General features: G+C 39.5%; 8 protein-coding genes across 8 annotated transcripts; 2 read left to right on the forward strand and 6 right to left on the reverse strand. All coding sequences in view use genetic code 12, as the record gives it.

The window, feature by feature from the left end:
- Window positions 1–410: 410 nt before the first annotated feature.
- IFM1 (translation initiation factor 2) lies at window positions 411–2,780 on the reverse strand (the record flags this gene model as incomplete). The annotated part of the gene is made up of 1 exon (XM_067692254.1): window positions 411–2,780. The coding sequence occupies one exon, from the start codon at window positions 2,778–2,780 to the stop codon at window positions 411–413; it is 2,370 nt and encodes a 789-aa protein (XP_067548651.1).
- A 794-nt stretch (window positions 2,781–3,574) lies between these two features.
- Window positions 3,575–4,393, forward strand: I9W82_003304 (acetate uptake transporter family protein; the record flags this gene model as incomplete). The annotated part of the gene is made up of 1 exon (XM_067692255.1): window positions 3,575–4,393. The coding sequence occupies one exon, from the start codon at window positions 3,575–3,577 to the stop codon at window positions 4,391–4,393; it is 819 nt and encodes a 272-aa protein (XP_067548652.1).
- Window positions 4,394–4,638: 245 nt separating this feature from the next.
- On the reverse strand, window positions 4,639–7,412 carry DBF4 (protein serine/threonine kinase activating protein; the record flags this gene model as incomplete). The annotated part of the gene is made up of 2 exons (XM_067692256.1): window positions 4,639–6,727; window positions 7,093–7,412. The coding sequence occupies 2 exons, from the start codon at window positions 7,410–7,412 to the stop codon at window positions 4,639–4,641; spliced, it is 2,409 nt and encodes an 802-aa protein (XP_067548653.1).
- Window positions 7,413–8,139: 727 nt separating this feature from the next.
- On the forward strand, window positions 8,140–9,405 carry I9W82_003306 (uncharacterized protein; the record flags this gene model as incomplete). Its single annotated transcript, XM_067692257.1, has 1 exon — window positions 8,140–9,405. The coding sequence occupies one exon, from the start codon at window positions 8,140–8,142 to the stop codon at window positions 9,403–9,405; it is 1,266 nt and encodes a 421-aa protein (XP_067548654.1).
- A 49-nt stretch (window positions 9,406–9,454) lies between these two features.
- SPT6 (chromatin-remodeling histone chaperone) lies at window positions 9,455–13,756 on the reverse strand (the record flags this gene model as incomplete). The annotated part of the gene is made up of 1 exon (XM_067692258.1): window positions 9,455–13,756. One exon carries the CDS (start codon window positions 13,754–13,756, stop codon window positions 9,455–9,457), a length of 4,302 nt encoding a protein of 1,433 aa, XP_067548655.1.
- A 294-nt stretch (window positions 13,757–14,050) lies between these two features.
- Window positions 14,051–14,596, reverse strand: I9W82_003308 (uncharacterized protein; the record flags this gene model as incomplete). The annotated part of the gene is made up of 1 exon (XM_067692259.1): window positions 14,051–14,596. One exon carries the CDS (start codon window positions 14,594–14,596, stop codon window positions 14,051–14,053), a length of 546 nt encoding a protein of 181 aa, XP_067548656.1.
- A 153-nt stretch (window positions 14,597–14,749) lies between these two features.
- On the reverse strand, window positions 14,750–22,943 carry I9W82_003309 (ATP-dependent RNA helicase; the record flags this gene model as incomplete). Its single annotated transcript, XM_067692260.1, has 4 exons — window positions 14,750–15,606; window positions 16,189–18,035; window positions 18,261–21,431; window positions 21,589–22,943. 4 exons carry the CDS (start codon window positions 22,941–22,943, stop codon window positions 14,750–14,752), a joined length of 7,230 nt encoding a protein of 2,409 aa, XP_067548657.1.
- A 1,077-nt stretch (window positions 22,944–24,020) lies between these two features.
- CPY1 (carboxypeptidase C) lies at window positions 24,021–25,643 on the reverse strand (the record flags this gene model as incomplete). The annotated part of the gene is made up of 1 exon (XM_067692262.1): window positions 24,021–25,643. One exon carries the CDS (start codon window positions 25,641–25,643, stop codon window positions 24,021–24,023), a length of 1,623 nt encoding a protein of 540 aa, XP_067548658.1.
- Window positions 25,644–25,825: the final 182 nt, after the last annotated feature.

Here is a 25,825-nt window from a genome sequence, read left to right on the forward strand (position 1 = left end):
TTGTTGTTGAATGCCACTCAAGAAAAAATTGTGCAAAAACTGAAATTCCTCGCGAAATCAGCATGTCATTGGCACGGCATGGCTTGGCATGACTAAAGCGCATAAATGACACAAAATTCAGTCCAATCAAATTTCTCGGTTTTAAAAAGCTGACGTCATATGCTTGACTAGTATGTCATGGCATTGTTCAATGGACCTCGTTGTAGGATAGTAATACCTGACTAGATTACGCTATACTATTCCACTAACATGCTCTATATAACCATCAAATATACACACTAAACACTACATCCCGACAACAAGACTCATTTCTTTCCTCTAGTGACTTAACTTTAAAGAGTAAATCAAAGAGTAATCAAGCTATCACTACATGGCTAAACCGATGCCCTATGTTTATTGACTTTGTCTATTTACAAGTATCTTTTATGTTCAATCTCCTCATACACTAAGATCTTATCCCCAGCTTCAAATCCAGTCCAGTTGTGGAACCCTAAACCACACTCATTTCCCTTTCGTGCTTCACTTATATCATCCTTTACATGCTTTAAGGAGGATAATGTACCTTTAAACACCTCTTTATCACCTCTCATAACTTTAACATCAGACGAACGTTTAATCACTCCTGTTGCAACTTTACAACCAGCTACTCTAATCTTGGATTTCCCTTGCGTTATAGTGAATATGTCCTTTATGTCAACTTCACCGAGGATTTTTGTTTCAATCCTTGGCTTCAAATGCGAGTTAAGCTCATCAGTAACTTGTTCAATCAACCGATAGATAATGTTATGCTCGACAATTTTGACCTTTTCTCTTTCGGCTCGTTGTAATATTGGCTTGGGAGGTTTGATGTTGAAACAGAATATTGTTGCATCAAAAGTTTTGGCCATGTCGAGATCGCTGTCTGTTGGAGCACCCGCAGAATGGGAAATAACACACGACTGTACCTCATCATTACCCAACTCATGAATGCTCTCCTTGATTGCTTCTGCTGACCCAAAGACATCCGACTTGATGATGTAGTTACATTTGGTGACTTTTGTATCCTGAGCTTCCTTTTCCAATTCACTAGAATCTAAACCAGCCTTTTTCAACTCGGCGATCTTCTCCAATCTTTCAGCTTCTTTAATCTCTTCAGCTCGCTTAACATTGATATCTTCAATATCTCTTGATGCTTGAATTTGTTGTGCACGAGCAATACGATGATCAATCACTTTCTTGGCAATCTGCTCCAGTTTTGCTTGTATTATATGATCACCACTATCTGGTAATTCCTTCCATCCCCAAATTTGCACAGGAGTTGAAGGGCCGGCAATTTTAACAACTTTGCCCTTTTCATCCTTCATTCCTCTAATTTTACAAAATGTTTCACCAGCAACAATCACATCACCATTCTTCAATGATCCACGACGAACCAACACAGTTGCAACATTTCCCATTCCTTTCACAAGTTCCGATTCAATCACCCAACCTTCGGCAGCGACGCCCTTCTCTTCAGCTTTAAAGTCATTCAACTCGCTCAATGTAACGATTGCCTCCTCCAACTTGTCCATATTTAAACCAGTTTTACCGGATACTTGCACAGTTTGTGTTTCTCCACCATAATCTTCAATATCAATCTCCTGTGCAGCTAAGTCTCCAAGTACCTTATCAACATTGACACCAGGTTTGTCACACTTGTTCAAGGCAACAATCATTGGCACACCGGCTTTTTTCGCATGTTTTATAGCTTCAATAGTTTGTGGCATCACCGAGTCATCAGCAGCGACAACAAGGATAATAATATCAGTAATTATTGCCCCTCTCTCCCTCATTTTCAAAAATGCAGCGTGTCCTGGTGTATCTAAAAATGTAATCTTTTTGCGTGATTTTGGGGTAATTACTGAAAATGCTCCGATATGTTGTGTAATTCCTCCAAACTCACCAGATACGATAGAAGACTTCCTCAAGTAATCAAGAATTGTGGTTTTCCCATGATCGACATGACCCATAATCGTAACAACTGGTGGTCTTTCTTTCAACAACTCCTCTTTCACAGGTTCAGGAAACAAATCATTCTCAGATTGAGTCACGGTTTCAACCTCTATATCATACTCATCTGCAATCATTGCTGCATTCTCCTTGTCTAAAATATAAGAATGACGAATATCATCAAAGCCTAATCCCTCCAATTTCTTAAACACGTCGTTCAAGGGCACCTGCATGATTGTAGCTAGATTGGAAACGCTAATAAATGGTGGGAGCTGGATCTTTACCAATGGCTTCCTCTGCTCCTTGACTCTTCTAACTTTACGCTTCTTCAACTGTTGGACACGAACCAAATCATCGCGTTGATATTTCTCTTGTTGTTCCTCTTTGGCTAATTCTCTTCGAAGCTCCTCATACTTGAGCATCTTTTGTCTTTCCATTTCCTCTTTTGAAAGCTGTGGTGCTACTGATATAAATTGCTTGTCGAAATCTTTCATCCTATTCTCATGTCTGCCACCGGCCGGACGATGTGCTGGCTTGCCGTGAGCCGATGGTCGGTGCATCTTATGAAGAGGCGTTTTTGGTGCATTATGACCCGGTGTGGTTGCTCCACCTCGTCTATGGCCATGATGTCTGGTCCTGGCACCTTGTTGGGCCGCTTTATCTGTCTTTGGTTGAGAATACTGCTGGGCAAATCGATTCACTTTAGGTGCCGATTCCTTTGACTTCTTTCGAATTTCATTTATTATATCCGCATATGACCTCGTTAGTAGTCGCTTATTCCCAAGCTGCCTATGTAGTAAGTGATTGAACATGACTGTAGGTTTGACTAAAACTGTAAAGTAACGTTGTTTTAAAATTTTTCAGGTGATTACAATTTTGTACAACATTTCTACGCGACACACGCCAATGACTCTGGAATCTGATGCCCTTCTTATTTCAACATTTTGACTTACACCTACAACAAAGGTCAAAGAGAGTATAAAGTTTAGCTTCAGAGTGGGTTAGCTGTGTATGCTGAGACTTTTGTGGTAGTGGGTACTCCGCAAATTGACGAGTAACCATTTTAGTTGCGCTCAGTTCTTCTTTTTCTTGATCCACGATTACACATTTCGTCTTTTTGGGAAAAGCTTGGAATTGGATTGCCTTGGGAAGCTAAAATGATTTCTACCCTTTTCCATTAGTTTTAGTGAAGAAACCCAAATTTAAAAGATCCAAGCTTTTTCCTTCAATTAGACTTTCGGTTTTCAATGATTGTTCGATTCTTTGGTTACTTTTTTAGTCTCCGCCTGTTTCTTGTTTCTTTACCCCATCTGCTAATCTTGCCCAATTATTTAGACAGTTAGCATTGGTTGCATCTCCGAGGCTCCACCAATACAAGAGGCGTGAAAATTAGCCTCTATGCACAAGCTCCAATTTGGGTTTTTGCACTTTGCGGGGTTAACCGAATATTCAATTTTGAAGGAATAGTGAACAATGAAAGATATGTCTAAATTGGCCTATGTATAAATACTGACAGGTTTTTCCTGGTATTGACAGCTTTGCTGTCTGGAAAGCAATTATACATTTGTATTATTTGCCATTGAAGACCGTTTTGAACATTGCAGCAATGTCTTCTTCATCTTCCTTACAAAATCATGAAAAATCAACGTCTTCCATTTCCGAAGATCAAAGTCACCCCGAGCAACCAAAGCATCAAGAGCATCATCATCTCCATGGTTTAATTTCAAGAATTCACATTCATGGAGAGGGTAATGAACTTGTCACTATAGGGGGTCATAGCTACTATCGTCATGAATTGATGTCTGCATTTGGTGGATCGTTGAACCCCGGAGTCACCACATATCCTACATCACACATGAATCCTGCTCCCATTGGATTATGTGGCTTTGCGTTGACTTGTTTTGTGTTGAGCTTGTTCAATACACAGGCTATGGGAATTACAATCCCCAATGCTGTTGTTTCATTAGCTTGTTTTTATGGGGGCGCTATCCAGTTTTTAGCAGGATTATTTGAGTTTGCTACTGGTAACACATTTGCCCTTACAGTTTTGGTATCATATGGAGCATTTTGGCTAAGCTATGCCACTTTTTTCATTGAACTGTTTGGAGTTGGTGCTGCTTTTAAAGATACTGATCAATTTCAAAATGCAGTAGGGATCTTTTTATTAGGATGGGTCGTATTTACATTGTTGATTCTATTGACTACCATGAAATCGACTTGGGAGTTCTTTTTAATTTTTGTGTTTTTGGAAGTGACATTCATATTATTGGCTTGTGGGGAATTGACTGGAAAGGTTGGAGTTACAAGGGCTGGAGGAGTAACTGGATTAATAACCGCCTTTATTGCGTGGTACAATGCTTTTAGCGGTACGGCTACACAGTTCAATTCCTATATTGTCCCTCACACTTTTCCATTGACAAATTGATCGGATTAAATGGAGATTTACTTGTGAATGACACTTTGATCATAAGTTTATCATGGGTTTATCTTAATTTCTACTGATGCAGGGACTACAACTACCGCTTGTGCCTTCTTTTACCGTGCCACTTTCTCTGGCAAGTGACGTCACTAATTTAGCCTAAAGTTCATCACTGCAAAGCTAGAGCATAAATAGAAACTAATTAAATCGCTTTATTAGAATATATGCTTTATGCTATACAATCTATGCTTTTATATGTAATCACCATTGGAGGTGATATTACCCATTGAGTTGCTTTCTTGTAAAGTAGCTATCAATTCATCAATATCGACGAAATTGCGATCATCACATGCAAAGTTCCTGTGCCTATTGCTGTAGATGTGATCCTCAAAATTATCATATTTACAACGACAATTCTCACAATAGCCAGGAGTTGATTCCTTATCTCTTCTTTCGGACGTTTTCCGTTTCAAGAAAATTCGCCTTTTAAGGTTGTTTAGGTTTTTAGATTGCACTTGAGAAAGGGAAGGACCCAATCCGTTTCCGGCAGCCATTGCGGTACTGTTCAAGTTAGAATCCATTGAAAACTGTACTGCATTAGATGCTCCATTAAAACCAGATGCCATTGCATCTACTGCTTTAGATTGAATACATGAAGAGTTTCTAGTCAATGGTTGTCTAAACTCAGCAACTTCTCCATTTGAAGATTCTTCAATTTTGTCAGTGCTTGTGCTAGTTCCATTGAATCGGCCTGTTGAGAGCGAAATTCCATTGATGACTCTTTCTGTGGCTGATCTCAATGCTTGACGGTGTGCTTTTGTAGCTTCAAACTTTCTAATCCTCTTCAATCTCTTCCTTTCCAGATTCTGATCCGATTGGTCTTCAATAAATGGACACTTTCCGTCCAAGGTTAAATGCATAGTCGGGTAGTCATTACCCCATTCCCTAACTGCAATAGGTCGTACAGATTGACTCAAATCGTAGACGTATAAGTAATTCTTGCCAAAATAATGGAAATCATCACGCTTTGCATTAGGATCTCTATCCGCTACACCATACAATTTCTCCTCCTTAAGTAAATTGTACAAGTTGTTGTAATTTGTTGTGGTGGTTGAGTTTGCGTTAGCACCAGTTGAAAGCTGGTCGTCAGATATGTTGCTCAATCCCAAGTTTTTCATAAACCTAAATAACTTGTCATAACTCCACACTTTCGTCTTGAATTTGGGAACATTTGAGAATATGTCATTAGTCGGGTAATCGAATTTGTCATCATAGGTACGTTTTGATATTATTATAGTAACATTTGTGCGATAAAAGGGTGCAATTTCTGAACCAACGTATTTGAGATACTTGACTGCCTTTTTGTACTCAGACAGTTGAAAATCGTGTGCTCCTTCGAAAAAGACTACAGATTCCCTCATGATCTTCTTCCACGATTGTTGCCATTGATACAACTCCTCTCCAGATAATCTTGCAGTTCCTTTTTGATGTTGTGTATTTTGTTGGGCAGGCTTTCTTTTCTCTAGCAGTTTGCGGTCAACCTGGTTTGAATTTAGAGGCTGAAGAGGTGCTTTGACATTGCTATTCTTTGATGTTTCATGTGCGTCAATCAAGGTTCTTGGCTTTTCCGATATTGGTTGAATGAGATTATGCTGGTTTAAGTTTGCAACTTCGGATTGCGTGGTGGTGCCCGGTGCTCTGATTCCTGTAGTGCCGCTTTTGGATGCGTTCTCTTCAGATACATTATTCTCCTGTTGTTCGGAAAGTTGCTTGACGGTGTAAGACTCCTCCTTCCAAGTGGCCGCTTGTTGAACTTTTTCCAAAGTTGGGACATAACTCGGCATACCACTTGGTTTTGCCTGCTTCATGAATTCTTTCTCAGTCTCCCATTTTCTTTTCCTTGAGATTGGCTTGACTTCTCTTGTTGTGTTGTCTATCACCGGTATACCATTAGCACATTCCTTTATAGCACTCTGCAATTGGCTCGATCCAGTCTCAGTTGGTGTTTCACAAACAGGAAGGCTCGTAGTTTCTTTCTCCCTAATAGGGCTATTCTGATCTCCTGTTTTCTCTGCGATGGGTGGTACAGTTTGCGTAGCACTGGCATGTTTCTTTGGCGACAACTTCTTATTATCCTTACCCTTTGGTGATGAATATGACAGTGAATTCCGTTTATTCCTTTTGAATGGAAGGGTGGGTAGATTAGCATTGGTTTCTTTTAATGGTTGTCTGGGTCGCGATAGTGAGGTAAATTTCTTTTTAAAGACATCACCGGTGGAACGGTTATCTTTAGTATCACTTAGTCTAGTACAATCCATACTCTTCCAAAATAAAATATCTCTAGTTGAGTTGTACTTCTTGTGTGACACCTATAAGTTGAATTGATTGGGGTGTTTACAACTAAAAACGATCTGTGTTGTGTTGTTTTGCTCTTTAGTCGATGAAAGTACGCGAAAAAAAAAAATAAAATATAAAATATAAAAAAAACATTTCAATATGGTGCATTACACAAACTAATCATCATCTTCTTCTTCTTCTTCTTCGTAAGAGCATACCATAAGATATAAGAAACAAAAGAAAAAACTAACTCTCCAGCAATAGTACAACCACGTAACTATCCTACAATATTGCTTTCCTTACTTTTTTCTCTCCCACTCTCTCCAAATCACATGACGAAAGCAACTACGATGAAGACCAACACATACAACAAGCTTGAGAGTAATATTCCACTTCTTGGGTTCCCACCTGAATCAGTTCCGGTCCTGCGTGTTTCTCCCACTATACCTTGTGAGAAGAGGGTTGATCCTTCCGCGTTTGAAGCAATAAATCCAACCGATGTGTAGTGACGGCCATTACCGAAATCACCATGATCTCTAGTAACGTGGATACCAAATGACCCATTTGTTGGCCGCGATTCATGCTCAGTTCCCGTTCCAGTACTCAATATTGAAGAAAAACTATCAGCCAATTCACAATACATACGTCTCATTTCCACCTCGTCATGAGGCAATCCCGTTCCATCCATTGCTCTGCAATATTCAATACAGTCAGTGAACTGATCAAAAAAGCGATTGCTCAAGTTGCAAATGCACGCCATGTACTCTTTTGCCTCTACCGCATTATCAGGGACTCCTCTACCACACCGGGATACAAGGATGGACTTTGCACGTGAACAACTTCTGCATGCAGACCGATTTAACCTTTTTGAGATTGACAACCTTTCATCTTCTGAAAAGCACAAGGCTGATGAAATGAGTGTTATGGAGACAAGTTTACCCAAAAGCATGATTAGAGATCATCTTTTAGCTAATTTTCGTACAAATTTGATACAAAGCACCCATTTGTATTTATATATGACGCCCCTCTTTCCATTCCCCCTCCCTTTCACACATATGGAGGCATAACAAAAAAAAAAAAAAACAAAAAAAAGGGAAAAAAAAAGAAGAAGGCAAGTCGTAGAGATGCTGAAGTTGGATCTCAATGCAGGATGTCATTCATTGCTGTCATTGCATCAACTCACGTCGTAGTGTAAACCTTTCAAATTTGCAACCATTTTTTTTTTCCCTCCGTCATCGTCTCTCTTTTTTTTTTGCAATTCCGCTCGCTATTCCGCATTTGGTAATTTGGGACCCCAGATTTGAAATTAAGCGACAAATAGTGAAAAACAAAAAAAAAAAATCACCAGTTTTTGTTTTCTACAATTTTTCACTCATCTTCTCTTCATCAAAGACCACCTCAACCATTCTATTTCAATGTTAAGACGAATTGGAAGATCTCAATTAAACCATTTCAGATTCCAATCAACATTGTCCTTGGTGGGCTTTAATAACAAAGAAGTGTCTGTGAATTTAGACGGAAAGAATGTGACATTCAAAAACACATTCCTTCGCGATGCCTGTACGTCTCCGGAATCCGTAGATGCTTCAACTAGTCAGAAATTGTTCACTACAGCGGAAGCAGCCACAGACCTTTCCATCGCCCAAGAACCGAAAATCGTCGACAACAAACTTCAAATTCAATGGAGTAACAATGGGAAACTTTTCAACTCAACTTATTCAGCTCCCTTTTTGAAGAAATATTCAACTCCGAATGGCATCAGAGATGGATTGTTCTTTGATAATGACCGTACATTGTGGGATCATAAACACCTCATGGCAAATTTAGACTCATTGCATCATGATTACGACGCGTACTTGAATGATGACAAGACTTTTTTCGATGCTGTATATAACATGAACAAGTATGGTCTTTGCTTTATTGATAACATACCAAGACCCACTTTGGAGAAAATGGACAAATCGAATGTACCTCACTGGCCAGTGGCAAAATTAGCCGAACGATTTGGCTATATCCGTAAAACTTTCTATGGTTCCTTGTTTGATGTCAAGAATTTGAAAACCGAGGCTAAAAACTTGGCTTATACAAACACATTTTTACCCTTGCATATGGATTTATTGTATTATGAATCACCTCCAGGTGTACAAATGTTGCATGCAATTGATAATTCAACATTAGGTGGGGAAAACATCTTTTGCGACTCCTTTTTGGCTGCTGAATATGTTCGTCAAGTAGATCCAAAAGCCTACAATGCACTCACAAAAATTCCAATTACTTTCCATTACGACAACAATAATGAATATTACTACTACAAGAGACCACTCATTATTGAAGATACCGAAATCACGGGTGACTTCCCCAAAATCCACGTGGTCAACTATTCACCACCATTCCAAGGCCCCTTCGAAGTTGGTATTACCAAGGATGATCCAGCTTATGAAATGTTTGACGACTTTATTCGTGGATTCCAATTGTTTGAAAAATTCATCAATGATCCTGTTAATCACTACGAGGTTAAAATGAAAGAAGGTAGTTGTGTGTTTTTCGAAAATCGTCGTGTCTTACATTCAAGAAACGGATTTTCTGATGAAAATGGAGGCGACCGTTGGTTGATGGGTACGTATGTGGATGGAGATAGTTTAAGATCGAAATTACGTGTTGGTTATCGTAAATTTAAGTAGTACACAAGAATTGTAAATATTTATTTAATTTTACCTATAAGCTAATTTCTTAATATCCATTATAACCGTAACCAGCTGGCTGTGTTGGCTGGCTTGGAGCAGTCGAATACGTTTTGAAAACCTGCTTGAAACCATTGCACAATTTCGTCATTGAAGTGTACAAAAAGTTTTTCAATGCATAACCATCTGTTTCTGTACGAACATGCCAAGTCTTGATTGGAGTGTCAACATTCACCTTGAACAATAATAAAAAGTACCCGGGGTTCTTATGATCATAACAGAAAATGTATGCTGAGTTCTTTGGATTTGCCTTGGTGTACGACTCCAACCATTCAGTGACTTCCGACATTGTTCCAGCTCTGAATTTAGGATGATGAACCATTTCATCAACTTTTCTCGACATTGCTTGAATGTGTTGGAAAATCAATTGATCCAAATCGGAGTAAGTTTTTCCATCAACAACGTACTCTTTAAACTTACCTCGTGTACGCTCTTGTACAGAAAGATGTTGGAACAAGTTGTTACCCACTTTCCAAGTGATTGTAAGGTATTTGGGACCCTTAGAGGATGGGCGAATAACACAATCTCCCAAACTCTGAGGCGCTAAAAATTCCTCAGCTTGCTTGTAGTTAAAGTTACGATATAATGGGTGTTGAATGTTCCTGGTCTTTGCAAGTTGAGCTTTTTCCTTTTCCTTTTCTCTCTTCCAATCCTCTTCTTCAGCTCTGAAGTTCCACTTACCGCTTTCCTTGTATATTCTGGGTGTTGAGGCTCGTTTGATATCATCTCTCAATAAACTCATAACAGATGTAAATGAATCATAGAAAACTTCAAGTACAGCAGCTTGCACTACCTGCCCTTGATTAAGATCAATATCACCTGGAATCTTATCCTCTTCTATGTTAGCCTGCACCATCGACGATGTAATCCCCTTGGCATATTTGATTCTGGCCGTGGGGTCACGATAATTCTTTCCAACCTTTACTAAAGTGATTGGGACCACCAGACCGCGTCCAAACGTCTTGGGTGTTTCCCCTGTCAACATCGTGAAAACTTCAACATCATTCATCACCCTATACTTTTTCCTTATTTCCTCATAGTTATTAATTAGCTCATCTTTAATAGTCAACAAAGTTGCAAACATCTTTCTACCGAGTTTGGTGTACAATTCTTTACCATAATCAACAAGGCTCAACTCGTTAACTTTCGTGACATTATCGTTGTACAACATTTGAACTGACAAGGAATTTTCATTGGAGAAATCTTCTTCATCCATATCAATAGCATCTGCTGCAACCTTTCTAGCTAATTCGTAATCTTGTGGGTGTATCCTGGTGGCATCCAACAACTCAACAGCGTCCGAAAGAGTATCAATTTGACTTTCAAGTGGAATGTACAAGAACGAGGCGCAGTTGACAAACACAGCTTGTGTTGCAAGCTCTTGAACAATCAAATCGCTTCTTGCAACTAGAGTGGAATTCAAATTGTTAACAATGTTTCTCACCAACCCAGATGCTTTACGTGGACCAAGACCTGCAACGTATTGTAATGCTTGCGCGATATATGAATCCCGCACAGCAATATTGATGTCAACACCAGTCACGTTCACGAGATCAACAAATGCGGACTCCAATGCTTCCTTCACTAGATCAGTAGGAATTAACTTTTGATGCTCATGGAAAGTAAGTGACAATATATCTTCTCCTAATGAGATGTACTCCAAGAGTGGATCCTGAACATACTTGGCAACACCAATAGCGTATCTCACTAATTGAGGTTTATCTGGGAAGTCTGACTTGGCTCTCTCTGAATTTTGATACAACCTAGCAGTTTCGTCAGGCCCCCAAATGATTTTGAGCAACGGCACGGTTTCCTCCTCTGGAAGATCCTCGGTGTTCACCTTTATTTCATTATCATTAATAAACTTTGTCAAAATATCGTATAGTCTTTTACTATTCGCATTGAATCCTGACAAAACCACAACATCTGGTTTATCTTTTTTCAAATTCTTGTCAAAAAACTCCTTCAATTGTCCCATAAATGTTTCTTCACTTTCCTGGTCCCTAATTGGATTCGTTTCAGACTTGAAAAAATCCAGCACCTTGCCCGAATCCTTGACAAACACACCAACAACAGCACTATCAAAATCACCTTTGCCGAAAGTCAAAGCCAAAACATTTGGTTTGGTTCCTTTATCATATCCATACGGCGTGAAAGGAGCTCGATCAAGTTTCGAGACAAAGTTTGCACGCACATCCAAAGCGATTAATCGTTCACATTCGCGTCTTAAGTCCTCTTTAGTATTCAAGGCAACCATAGCACACAACTTTTTAAACGCTAATGCCAAAACTGCTTCCCGCTCCTTGTTCCATTGGTCTGAAACTTCTGACGATCCATCTGACTTCAAACAGTTGAATATACTTTGGAACCATTGATCATATTGTCTAGGTTCAACGGTTACCACAGCCAAACCCAACCTTTCTGCTTCCAACATTCTCAAAAATACATCTGGCGTTTCGACTAGTTCTGCAGGATAACGATTGATGGCATACTTGATGTCAGCATAAGGACTGTAGTTATCAATCGTGTTTCTACCTTTTTCTGTAATAGCCACACTAATGGAAGCAAAGGAAGCAAAAGTTGACCTCACTTCATGTCTGATTCTAGGATTATGAAAGATTTCCTCTGCAAATGTACGTCTTATCGCATCCTTTGCTGTCTTTGGGTCTCTAAACAAAGCTTCCTCATCGTCAACTAACTTGTTGATTACAAAATCGGGGGACTCTTGTGAATCATCAGTGGCATGAATTCTATAAGTGACATTAAACCCTTGGGAGCTTTGGTCTTGCACGTTTTCTCCAAACTGTTTCGCAGTGATTCCGTAAGCTTCGACGCCATCATATAAAATGTTTGACTTGATTCGATCATACAATGCATATTTAGAGTGCTTTTTTCCTTTGGAACGAGTCTTTTCTTCGGATTCATTCCCTTCATCCTTCTCTTTATTTGACAAATTCTGAATCTCTTTAGCGTATGTGAAGTTAATATAGTCTTGTGTGTCTTGAACAGCAACCATAGTATTAAGCGACTTAATGTCCATGGTTAAGTCATCATCGATACCCAACTCTTGAATCAAGTTTTCCATATTCATACGTTTTTCATAAAGCGAATGGTATTCAATGTCCAATTTGACGATTCTCCATAAATCATCTTCATACAATAGTTTATGAACATTGGTTCCATCGTCTTCCGAGTGCAACAAGTCATCTCTTCGATGAGCCCAAATGAATGGAACCTCGTAGGAATTTTTAGACACATATTCCACCACCTTACCAACAGAGTCTTTAAATGGTTGTTCCAAGAAAGTTCCTCTGAATGCATGTCTCTCTCGCAACAAGGCATCAGCCACCCACTGCTTTTCAAGCTCCAATTCGTCATCATCTAGATCAACATATGCCAAGGACGAGCGGTACTTTTGATACCGCTCTGGAATGTCAATAATACGAATCAAGTTATCCTCCTCTGTCAACATACGCTCCTTCAACTCAGAGTGCTCAAACACCTCATCCAAGGATGTTGGATCCTCATTTCCTGCTGCACCTTGATCTTCATCTTCTTGGGCTTCCAATGCCCATTCGTATTCACGACCATCCCCAAACACTTCAAACAATTCTTGCAAACTTTTACGATCCACATTGGACAACTTAGAAGTATCGAGTTTAGGTCCTGACTTTTTGATTCTTTGTCTTTCGAGTTGTCTCTCCCTCCGGACCTCTTCATCTTCACCTGAATATTCGTCTTCTTCAATAAAGTCGTCGAACTCGTCCAAGATGTTTGATCTATCACGAGGTGCTGCCCCTCTATCATCCAAATCGCGGCCAACAAATCCTTCATCCAAATCTTCTTCTTCCTCATCGTCATCAGCAAAAATATCTGGTACTGCTGAAGATGTTCTCGATTCAGCTTCTCTGGATGCATCTGCCACCAGATCCCCTTCCTCTGACGTTTTTCTCTTTAACCTTTTGAGTTTATTTCCTTGACTACGAGGCCTAACTCCGGAATTTTCCAAAAGTAACTCAAGATCATCTTCATCCAACGCGTCGTTCACTTCCTGACGTTCTCTTTCTCTCTTTCTCTTCTTGTGTCTTCTTTTCTTCTTTGATTCTATCTCCTCATCCTCGTCATCGACAATGAATCCCTCACGAACTTTTTGGATTTCTTCTTCGTTGTCTTCATCGTCTTCTTCCTCAGAGGAGTCAGTCACTGAATCTCTGGTAACATCATCTCCTTCTCCTTCTGACCCTGATTGGTGTTCCTCGTGATTGACAATTTCGTTTTCTTCGTCAGACATGAGTTTGTAATATCAATAACTCCTGTTGTTGAATGATTGGTGAAATAAAATATAGCTGATTACAGAAAGTGAGATGTATCAGATAGGTATAATGATGCAAATGTGGTTGTGATTGATTGTTTTAACTGACAAAAGTGCAATTCAACACTGGTTTTGGTTTTTTTACAAAATAAATTTTTCGCTTTGAATGAAAAATGGATGATTAGGTAATAATCACAAAAGAAATATGAGACTCCTTATACTAACTAAATCTATGTACTCTGTGGATCAAACAGGCTTTTCTTCCAAAACTAGTCAGTCATATTGTCGATTTAGTTTCAAGTTGAATTGGCGGTTTTTCTCACTAATGAAATTACCAGCATCTTCATCGGAACGTCCTCTCTTTTTATTAAACTTTCTATCCTTAGAATCATTAACCATATTGCTTACCTCATCCCTCAAATTGTCATCAATGTACCCTTCACTGGCTTCTCCACGTTTGAATTTAAGGTAAGCTTCCTTATCTACCTTCAACTCGTTGATCTCTTTGTAGTAAGTAGCTTCTGCCAATTTATCTTGATCCTGAATGCCAGTATTCATCCTTCTCTGTCGCCTGTCTTCCCATGCGTCACACTCCTCTATAGTGTATTCCATGACACGCTCATGTTCACTTAAGCTCTTCCTTGGGTCAGCTTCATAATGATTAGATTTTGATTGTAGTGATGCCAATTTTTTCCTCCTTGTTTCCTGAGCCACATCTGCCTTGTTGAGCCTAAGCGCGTCCTGTCGTTTGGATTTAAGTTGGTCAAATTTAGCTAGAAGAGATGATAATGATTCTGAGTCTGCTGTAGATGATGTCATTGTATAACTTTAACTGATGGTGATTTATTGGATTTAAAAAATTGTCGCGGGATCTCAATAGTTCGCATTCAATTTAGCTCCCAACGCTTGCCCTACAAAATCTTAAGCCATGGATACACTATTTCAAAAATCTATAAACCTCTACACTCTACTCTAGCAACCAACTTGAACAATTTCCTCCTCTAATCTTACTTTTCCTTTCTTCTTGATCGAGGAAATCACTGCAGCAGTCAATTTTCCTCCTTTATCACACCCAGAGTCCAATCCCTTGGTGTATTCTTTCAACTTGAGTCCTCTTCCAGCATCATGACCATAATATACAACGTGATTTGCTGGTGCTTTTCCATGTTTGGAATTATAAATCTTGGACCAGCTTTTAGCAAATGGGGCATCTGGGTCTGATGTCGTTTCATTGTAAAAAGGACCTATGAGGGAGCGCATCTCCAAATTATCTATAGGATCCTGTTGGGCAAGCTCTAGGTCTGGTCGAAGACCAGCATGAACTGCAACTCCGGGTGCAGCACCATCGCCCACTGGTACCATACCGAGTTCTTTAATCACAGAGCACTGGTTGATGTATTTGACATGACGGGGCTGTAACTTCTTGGCAAAAAGATACTCGGGGTCATCATTGAAAGCTCCCTTGTTCCATATAGAGCTAACAGGCTGTGGTTCACCACTCAAAAGGAAACTGGGCTGGTCGAGGCCATGAAACTCTGCGTAATATTGTAACACGTAATATTCGTGATTTCCCACAATACACTCAATCTTGTGGTCAATCAAATACTCCAACATTTTAAACGAATCAGGACCTTTGGTAACAAAGTCTCCTAAAACTAATAACTCATCGTGCTTTTTGTCATAGTTAACTTTCTTCAATAATTTCCTAAATTCATCATAGTGGCCATGGATATCACCAACCATGATGATCCTCTCAACCTTCCTCTTCCCTTGTTCGATTTCAAAGCTCACATTCAAGTGCGATATGTGGTTTATAGGTTTAAGTGACACTGCCTCGGGGATGTAATAACTTGGGAGAACAACAGTAAACACCCAAAGTGTAACAAGACCGAGAAGTCCCGCGACGGTGTATAGAAATATTTTGGTTCTCTTGTTGGATTTGGGTGTATGGTAGGGGTCGTAGTCATCATAGCCGTGTATTAGTGGGGTAGATTCACTCATGGATAGTTAACGATGTGGATGTTTTGGAATGCAAGGTGTGATGGGGGCGGTCTTTTCTTTATAACCTCATCGGTTTTTTCCTGCATATTAAATACCAGCCTGGCTGCGAAAACCACTTTCATATGTGTGGAGTGATTTGGCCAACGAATTGCCTAATTTTGAGTGAGGTCGAGTCAAAGGCTTCCTGAAAGGAGAGCTGGTAGGAAAGAGAATAACATACTGCTCGTGTATCTCCTGGTACCTCCCCGACTCTCCTCGATTCTACAAGAGGACATAACGTGCCCACGTGCGCACAAATATCAGGCCAGAACCATAATGCACCGCTAGGCAAGCCAATGCAAGTCGTTCCCTAGTCACGCACTTTCACTACGTAAACTCATATGTTATTCAATCAACTATATACGTCATACGATCATACAACTTGTATAAAATCTCAGCTCTCACCAATAACTTATTCACATCCAAATGACCCAGCAAATCATTAAAGTACTTCAAAACTTCTTCAGGCTGCAGAACATTCTCAATAATGATTCTTTCATTATCTGACAACACGGCCAAAGCAAAGAATAACTGGAAGTCGTTGGTGTAGAAATCCGTCCAGATGACCTCCCACAACTGCAAAACTTGTTCCCAGCGTAGCTCCCTTTTGAATTGGAGTAGAATGTGTCTGAAAAAGAAGTATAGACCTTCACTCTGACACTTGATGAGATGTTTGTACAAATTAGGAAGAGTAAGCTGAGTCACCTTCATTAGCTTGGTGAGTTGTAACTTGATTCCACTCAATTCAGGGTCAAAGTTTCCATCTAACCTATCCATTAAATGAACAAACGCCCAAAATGATAATACTTCATCTTGCAACACCACATACAATGGAGAAAGTACATCATTCATTCCTTGAACGTATCCAAGCTCAGTATTGTACTCGTTGTACGTCAACAAAATCTCACGCAACTTACACAAATGAGGATTCGTTATATTTGCCACATCATACTCATCATCTGGCTCCTCAACTTCTCCATCAACGTTTTTGAAAATCTCTAAATCCCGATCTGTTCGATTCACATCTTTTTCGATCTTAAATTTTTGATCCTTGAAATAGTCAGTGTTTCTTCTCTCGGCATCGTCAACCCATTTGAGCTTCAACTCGTCATACCTTGATGCAAAGGACTTTCTCAAAACTTCTCGCTCTTCGTTTGATGAGTCCCATGGGTACACCTTCAACAAAAACAACCATGCTTCTTTTCTTACTTCATCTTCAAGCCCACCATGGAATATCCTGTCCTTGACTTCCTTAACAGTCACAATTAGTCTTCCTGTATGGTCAAAGAACCCTTCCCATTCTTGAATACTAACTGGTTTCATCCTTGACGTGCGACTGATCTCCTCTTGCGTTAACAACTTATTCGAATTTAACTCACGACTAATTCTTTCGTAAATCTCATCATCAGTGACATACTTGGACGATTCGGCATCCTCCTTCACTTGCTGCGCCCATTTCGCAAGATACATTCTTGCTGAGTCAAATTCATCACCAAGTTTTGCCACTTGCGGTTGCACCATCAATTGTTTCACTTGTGGAGGCGCATTCTCTTCAATCAAGTCAATGACTTGGTTCTTGGTCTTTGCGGTAAAAGTGGCAACAGTTTCCAAAACTTTCCACTTGGCAGTGTTGAACATTTTATTCACATCAGGTAGTTGGAATGAGCTTGCAGGTGGCTCCTCTTTGACCTGTTTATTCTTGAAAGGGGCAAAGTTTCGTAAATCTTCCGATTGAGGATTAACTAGGTAAACGCTTGGCTCAATGGTTGACTTTTCAATATTAACCAAGCTTTTCAATACATTCAAAAAGTCAAGGGCACCCCAATACAACTCTCCTTCGGCAAAGGGGTCAAATTGTTTATTATGTAGCTTTTGGTTCTTGATCGTTGATGACGACTCATCGTCATGGAAAAACACAATAGGCAACTTCTCCCCATCTTGGGTGTTGATCACTATACTTCCATAATAATAGCCGTGACTTGGATTTCTAAACTGTATGCTATAGATGTATGAAAGTGTCGTTGTGAATGCATATGAACTGAGTATGCTTGAACTTGGTTTCGAGACAATTCTATCACCCCGTGCTTTGCCATGTTTCTTGAATGCATTTAAATTGAGATCAACCTCCTCGACATCAACCTCGTTGTAAATTTTAATCTCTTCCTTACTCAATTGCGATTCAGGGGTAAACGCCAAGATGATATCCAAATTGGTTGAGCTAGGTGGCCGTGAAAGGGATAAAAATCCCGCAATGTTGTCTTGCTTTGATGGAGTTGGGTGGAGATATGCCTTTGACTTAACAAAAAGGAGTTCAACCTCCCCCTGATGTAAGATTCTCTTAGTCATGCTTGTTTAAAGAGAGCAAAAAATAGAGGTTTTGATTTTTGTTTTCTGATTTATTAGGTAGCATTTTTGCGCCACTGTACATACCCCTTACAAATACAAAGATCCAGCTGAAACAATATCCCTGTGAACCAAGTCCAAAGATTTCTGCATCTTTTCTTGTAGCTCGACATTTCCTATAGCTTTTGCAGCATCCACCAATTGCCTAATTAGTTCTTCCAACCTTCTAAACATTCTAATCAATGACCCTTCGTAAACATCGGTCATTTTACAAATTTGTGTAAATGAAGCTCCTTTACACCAAGCAAACACAACCTCCATCAACTCTGGTCGGAATGATTCCACATAGTCTTGCTCTGTGATCTCAATCTTGCACTCTTTCGATACTCTTGCAACTTTAGTAGCCATTTCCTGCATCAATTTCAAAGGTTCTGCCAACTCTGGTTTCAAACGAGGGGCCTCCTTAGCACGCTCTTGGAACACAAAGCACGATAACAATGCAGCACATTGCTCACTAGATAGATCATTGAAGTTACCATTGAATATTAATTCAGTGAGCAATAATTCATCACCAGAACTAATTTCACAAGCAACTCTTCCCTTAAGTTCAATAATGTCATTTTGCGTGATAAATCCAAGTCGACGCAAAACTCTCTTTCTGTGTCTCAAGTCATCCAACTGTATTACCGCCTCTGCTTCCAATATCTTTTCCTTCAATTCCTTAATCTTCTTCTCGATATCTGCCTTGTGTGAATATTTTGCATATAAATCTTGCAACCTGGCTGTGTCATGCAACGGGTTGCTATACAACTTGGACTCAATAACATCAATCTTGCGCAACAAAGTCCGGAAATCTTCATCGTCGATTTTCATACTCTCAACCGGATCCATCAATGGAATACCATCTTTGAACCTTTTGGGTAGCTCCTTCATTGTTTTCACCAATGTTCTCTTTGCTTGCGCGCTTTTGAAGTCATCTGGTACTCTCAACCGAACACTGCTGATCTTTTCTATCGAATCTAATGTTATAGAAATGTACTCTGCTCTCGACTTTTCTCCCGGTCTTGCTGGCCTGATACCTTCTGGTAATAATGGATTGAATGGTTTGATTAAGTTGACAGGTGAATCAACAAACATTGTATATACAAACACGTTGACAACATATGACCCGTGAGCAGTAAACTCTTGTTTCTGATAGGGACTAGTTTTTCTCTTGACAAATGATGTAACCATTCCCCAACCGTAGTCGTAATCGCCAACTTTCACCTTGATCACTCTTCCATCTTGAAGAAAAGGTAAAATGTGGCCCGGATGAGTAACAACTTTCCTCACATCAGCTGTGTATCTATTGAGTTGTTGCAGCAAATCATAATACTCCTTCACAGTTGGCTCGTCATCAATATGTACTCCTTCAATTTCGTTTTGAAGAGACTGCATTTTTTGCTCCAAAGCAGGTACACTAGCAGCATTTTGAAATTGGTAGAAAGAGCTTTCCAACATAAACTCGGGAGATATTCCCTCGACTCTCATCAAATTCAAAATCATATTGTAACCCAAATGGAAAGCTGAATCTAATCTATCAGCTTGACCTTTGACCATTCCTTTAGCAACTTGCGGTTCCATTTTCTCATCAATCATCATAATGACTATACCCCTATCATCCAATCCTCTTCTACCAGCACGACCTGACATTTGAATATATTCACCACCAGAGACCCATCTGAATCCAACACCATCCCATTTACGGACAGATGTGAATACAACTGTTTTTGCCGGCATATTAAGACCAATTGAGAATGTCTCCGTTGCGAAAAGCACTTTCAAAAACCCTTCTTGGAAAAGAATTTCAATTATTTCTTTTAAAATTGGCAAGAGACCAGAGTGGTGGATACCAATTCCTCGTTTCAACAATGGTAATATGTTTTTAATTTGTGGAAGTTCCTTGTCTCCTTCAGGTAATAAGCCAACTGCATTATTGTAAATCTCCGTCAATGCTGTTCTCTCTTCATCAGTATTGAAGTCCAATTTCGACATTTGCAACGCCAACTTCTCACAATCTCTTTTGGAAAAGGAAAACACAATCACTGGATTGTATTTCTTCATATAAATCATTTTGACAATTTTGTAGATATCTGACTTGGAATCCTTGTTTCCACCTTTGAAACTTTGTCCTTTTCTGCCTTTACCCTTTTCAGCGGAGGCAGGGTCATCACCAGTGTTGTCACCAATTGTAGTCATTGCTTTTTGGAAATTTTCTTCTCTAAAAGTTCCCTTTTCGTCAACAACTAAGTGAATTCCATCACCTCCAGCAGGGAACAAGTAGTGCTGCAATGGAGTGGGTCTGAAATCAGTGTACACAACGTGACAAGGTTGGTTGTGGATTTTGACAATCCATTCAGCAAACTCCATTGCATTGGGGATCGTTGCTGATTGGAATACATAATGGACTTTATCTGGCAACAAAATAATAGTTTCCTCCCACACTACACCTCTTGATTTATCTCTCATATAATGTACCTCATCAAAAATGACCCAAGCCACTTCTCTCATCACTTCTGAACCTCTATAAAGCATGCTTCGTAAAATCTCGGTAGTCATGACCAAGCATCCTGCATCTGGGTTAATAGTCACATCACCAGTCATTAACCCGACATCTTGAAACTCAGCTTGCAATTCACGGTACTTTTGATTTGATAATGCTTTAATTGGAGAAGTGTAAATGACCCTTTGCTTATCTCTCAATGACTGCGCAATGGCATATTCCGCAACAACGGTTTTACCAGCAGATGTATGCGCAGACACCAAAACACTTTCATTCCTATCGATGCATGAAATAGCAGTATCTTGAAACGGGTCCAAAGTGAATGGGTAAGTCTTTGCCTCATTTTCACGCTTGTGTTCACTAATAGGCACATATGGATACGATGGTGGAACCGCCACTTGATGTCTAACTTGATGTCTCAATTTCAATTTGGAGTTGGGATCCTCGGTTGTTTGTTGGAGTCCTCCACTAGCAACAACTTCTCTCGATGCTTCTATTTCCACCGAATCAAACACAACTGGCTTGACATCTTGCTGTTGTTTGGCTTTCTTTGTTGGGGCTGATTTTTTCGTATCCTCTTGTTCTTCTTCACGATGTGACCGTTTTTTATCATTCCCGTTGGTCTCTTTGGCGGTTTCATTTTCCTCAATCTCCTCTATCTTTGGAGGAACAGCTCCTGGAGCTTCGTCGAACACATCGAACAAGTCATCCATGACAGTTTTGTTGTATCTAGTTTGCAAGAAGAAACAGAAATGTAAAATGGTTTTGAAAATCTCATCGGAGAGAAAAGAAAAAAAATGAGATTCAGTTATTCTATTACTATGATCTATCTACCATTTCTCCATTTTTACACAACTTGATTGTCCTCCATTTCTCACGATCGTACTCCCCTATAGCTTGGCTGGGTAATGAGCTGACCCTTGATTGGTCGTTTGTATCTGTGTCACCTTCAATTTTCGGCTCACTTAACAGCTCCTCCGCGTTATCAAATGCAAAATTCGATGTTTGGATCTCCCACATGTCTATTGGCTCAACTAGCCTCGATGAGTTTGCAGAAAAAAACTCTGAATGCTGAGGCGATGGGTTAGTTGACATTGTTGGTGCATTCTTATTCACGACAAAATTTGGTACACTCAAACTATGTTTGTGAATCTTCAAATATGACTTGATTTTCTTTGGAGATGAGGATCTTGAACGAGAAGAGACTCCCGACCTGAGAGAGTACGAGTTTGATGCGATTGAGCTGGAGTGGTTGTGGCGTCGATGGAAGACGGTTGTATTTGAGCGGAAAATCTTTCTCGGACTATCTGTAAGGAACTTTTTGATCGGTGAGTTGCTCTTGTAGTTAACAAACAGGTCGTTGCATGATGGTGGCGGCGTCGTAGGTTCCGGTATAGGAAACTGTGATACTGGTGGGGCCTGATTTTGATTACTGCTCAATTGTGTAAGCTGGGAATTGGAACTTTCTTCTCTAAAAGTGTGGAGCGAAGGTGCACACTCGCTCTGGTTCGATGGATAGCTGAAGTCTCTATCTAGTGATGGCTTATGTGTACCAATATCACTCAAATCGTCAATGTTATCCACTGGTGTTTCCTTTGGTTGTAATAAAAATTCATCATTTGTATCAAGAGCTTTTTTGTACAAGTTGGAATCGCTCACAATGTTGTGGACACCTGGGACAATTGTATAGCCCGATATTTTTCTTGTCTTGTTATACTCGTCTAGATCCCACTGATCCAAAGTCATTGTTGAGTGTATTTTTCTTGGTTTGAAACCACTAATCTGCTCTAGCCCCTTCATTCCTTCTTCGTTGTCTTCGGAAATCCGCTTTTTGTTTTTCAATACTGGTGGAAGCAAAGACTCATTCAATTGTGACATAAATTGCCTCTCATCGTTGATCAGCCTCCACCTTTGCATTCGTGTTTTCTGTCTATTGACGGCAGCTATGTCATGCATGGATGCTCGTTTCGGTAGATTAAGGATATCATAATGATCTTCAACGTTTATAAGAGAGGCTGAATCATTGGGAGCTGTATCTTGTTGGGGCTTCTGTATCGTGTTTGCCGAAACTGAGTATGGTAACGGCCGTGGGTTTGGATCAGTTCCATACTTTTCCATCCAATTCTTGTCCATAGTGTAATCACGATCGTACAACGTTGCATCGGATGGTTTTTTGGTAACGGAATCAGTACCTTCTTCTATCTCAATATTACTTCCCATGTAAATGACAAATAGTAGCATTGTTGAAGATATAGAAATGAAAATGACATTAACTGTAAATAAAATTGTAATGACAGTGTGGTGGAAATGAACAATCAATAATATTCCAGATATTATGTTGAACAATGAAATTATTAGCTGAAATGAGATGGTGAGGATATGGGTATAAACAATGGGTATGACATAGTATGCCGCTAGAACAAAGCTTGTAATGGCATATAGTAGGTGGTATACATTGTGATGATTTCGAATAATTGTCAATACACCCAGTACAATTGCTAATGCAAACGATAGTACAATTGATGCAAAGTGGATATGCCGTATCACCATTGATGAGTCTTGTTATTGTGGGTATCAAGTATAATGAGCCAAGTGGTGTTATATAGGCATTCGTCTAAGAACAAAGGTGTATACAGATGTTATTCTAGCGCTCTCCGAAAATTTTAGAATCTGATGCAAGACACGATCAAATCAATAAGCAACTATTTTCTATCTTCTATTTTTGTCACTCATCATCTTCTTCTTCTCATCCATGTTTTTGAATTGCCGCTTTTCCAACGTCTAATTCTATTTGCTTGTCTTGTTGTGTGTTTACATTGATGCCAAATTGGGAAGTTGTTGCGAAAAAAAAAATCAAAACAAAAAGTAATTCTTGTGTAAACAAAAGTAAATGTTAATGTACTACGCGCAAACGCAAAATTACACTTTAAAGCAATTAAATGTGAAACATTCCAATGTACTACTACTAACCTTCTGGAGTAATCAGCGTATAGTGTTGACGAATGGGGATCAAGAGGTGGTCATTACTTCATCGGCCAGTGGCTTTCTGAATGATTGTAGAGAAGTTGTCGTCTTCAACTAAAAGTGGCTTTTAAAACTTGACATATGGATATGTGAACAAGTGATATTGCCAATCGACCTGTCTATCCATCGTCTTCTCAGTTTTAATTTGTGTTGTCTTTAAAGCTTTTGTAATTATGATACAAAAAATTTGCACCAAATTTGACGTAAAACTTTTGTTTCGCAAAGGAAAAAGATACAGTTTGACGAACTTTATATTTTATTCAAAGGCAATTATTCTATAGTCTCTAAAGCTATTTAAAATTTATAATCTCCAGAAACCCATCTGTTTACCATATCAAGAGCATTCTCTGGTTGGTCATATGGAACCATGTGGCCACCATCGAAAACTCTCAAGAAAGTAAAGTGTTCGTAATTCTTGACATCACCGGCATGTTTTCCGTCAACTTCCCACTTTCTAACTGGAGCTTTGGAGAAACCCTTTGAACCACTCCATTCCAACTTGTCGGTCCAAGCTTGGTTACCTAACCAGTTACAAATGAAATCCTTGTCACCAGCATAGATCAATACTGGCAAGTCTTTTTGCAAAATGTCAATAACATTCTTAAAGTAAGGTTTCATCCAATCGCCAGCAAACATAAAGTTTCTGTTGACATCAAAGTTGCATGATTCATAGCTGGAAACTTCTGCTCCTAAAGCTTTCATCACTTCTGGCTTGTTCATGTAAGTGTCGACGTATTCCAAACCCTCGTAGCACAAGCTTGACCCTTCACACATAGTTCTGATATCGTAAACATTTCTACCAGTTTTTTGATAAGGTCCCATTTCTGCATTGTTACAGTAAACAGTTGCAGGAACACAACTCCAAACAGAATCCGATTCATAACATTGCTTAATCAATGATTGACATCTTGGGACGGCATCAGCCATTGATTGACATTCTTCCGGTTCCAATACACTTGGTTCACCACCTTTTCCACAAGCCATTGGTTCGTAGTATTCGTATTGGGTCAATGGATCAGTTAAACCATTTCCAATTAAAACTGAAGTCAAATTGAATGAACGCTTTGAATGGCTCAAAATCTCACTAGCAAATACAGGAATGTAGTGACCAGCATATGATTCACCAGCAATGTGGAAATCCAATTTAGCATATTGTGGAAATTGCTTAAAGAATAATTCCAAGAATGCATAAACATCCTTTCCAGCAGCAACAGTGTTGGAAACAGAAGATGATGAATATGAATAACCTACGTTAACTGGTTGATCTAAGAAGATGACAGTTGCGTTGTTGTTCCAAGCATATGGGTTGTAAACTGGTTGAATATCTTTGTTGATGCTTGAAGGACCCAACTCGAAAAACAAACCTGTAGTTGAAGAGCAACCTGGACCACCATTTAACCACAAGATAACTGGGTCATTCTTTGGGTCATTTCTACTTTCAAAAGCCCAAAAGAAAAAGTGTTTATCTTCATCGTCAACATCCAAGTATCCCGAGTACTGTTTGACAGAGTCAACGCCTAAATCCTCTGGTGTTGACTTAACTCTCAATTGATGGTTTGGCAACTCTTGATCCTTGACGTGGAAATCAAATTGTTGTTTGATAATCTTTCCAGCTTTTCCTGGAATAGTAAATCTCAAGTCACCAAATTGCTTTGAATTCAAAATCATATCTGACCATATCTTCTTAGTTTCATGAGTCAATGATTCCAAAGGTTCGTTGAAGAGGGTGGAAACCTTGGAAAAGAATTCAGTTTGCTTCTGTTCGTCAAACAATAAGTTGGAAAATTGCGAGGCATACTTGTCCAAATTCAATGGTTGCTGCTGTCCATTGAAAGGGTTTTGAATTGTTAAAGCATCCACTGCATTAACTGATAGTAATGCCAAAGTGGATACAACTGTAGTGGTTGAAAACTTCATAATTGGGAGTTAATCTGAGAAAGGAAGAAGAAGAAGAAGAAGAAAGAAGAAAGGGTGATAGGCAAAGACGTTGTTTTTATTTTTGTATTCGTCTGGGGGAGGAGACTGAGACATTTTTCTTCTTCCCCCGACAGTCGGTGGCAATGATAAGGGAACAGGCGGACGACATTTTGTATCATACA

This window comes from Candida metapsilosis, assembly GCF_017655625.1.
Source record: "Candida metapsilosis strain BP57 chromosome Unknown scaffold3, whole genome shotgun sequence".
Classification (NCBI taxonomy): Eukaryota; Fungi; Ascomycota; class Pichiomycetes; order Serinales; family Debaryomycetaceae; genus Lodderomyces; species Lodderomyces metapsilosis.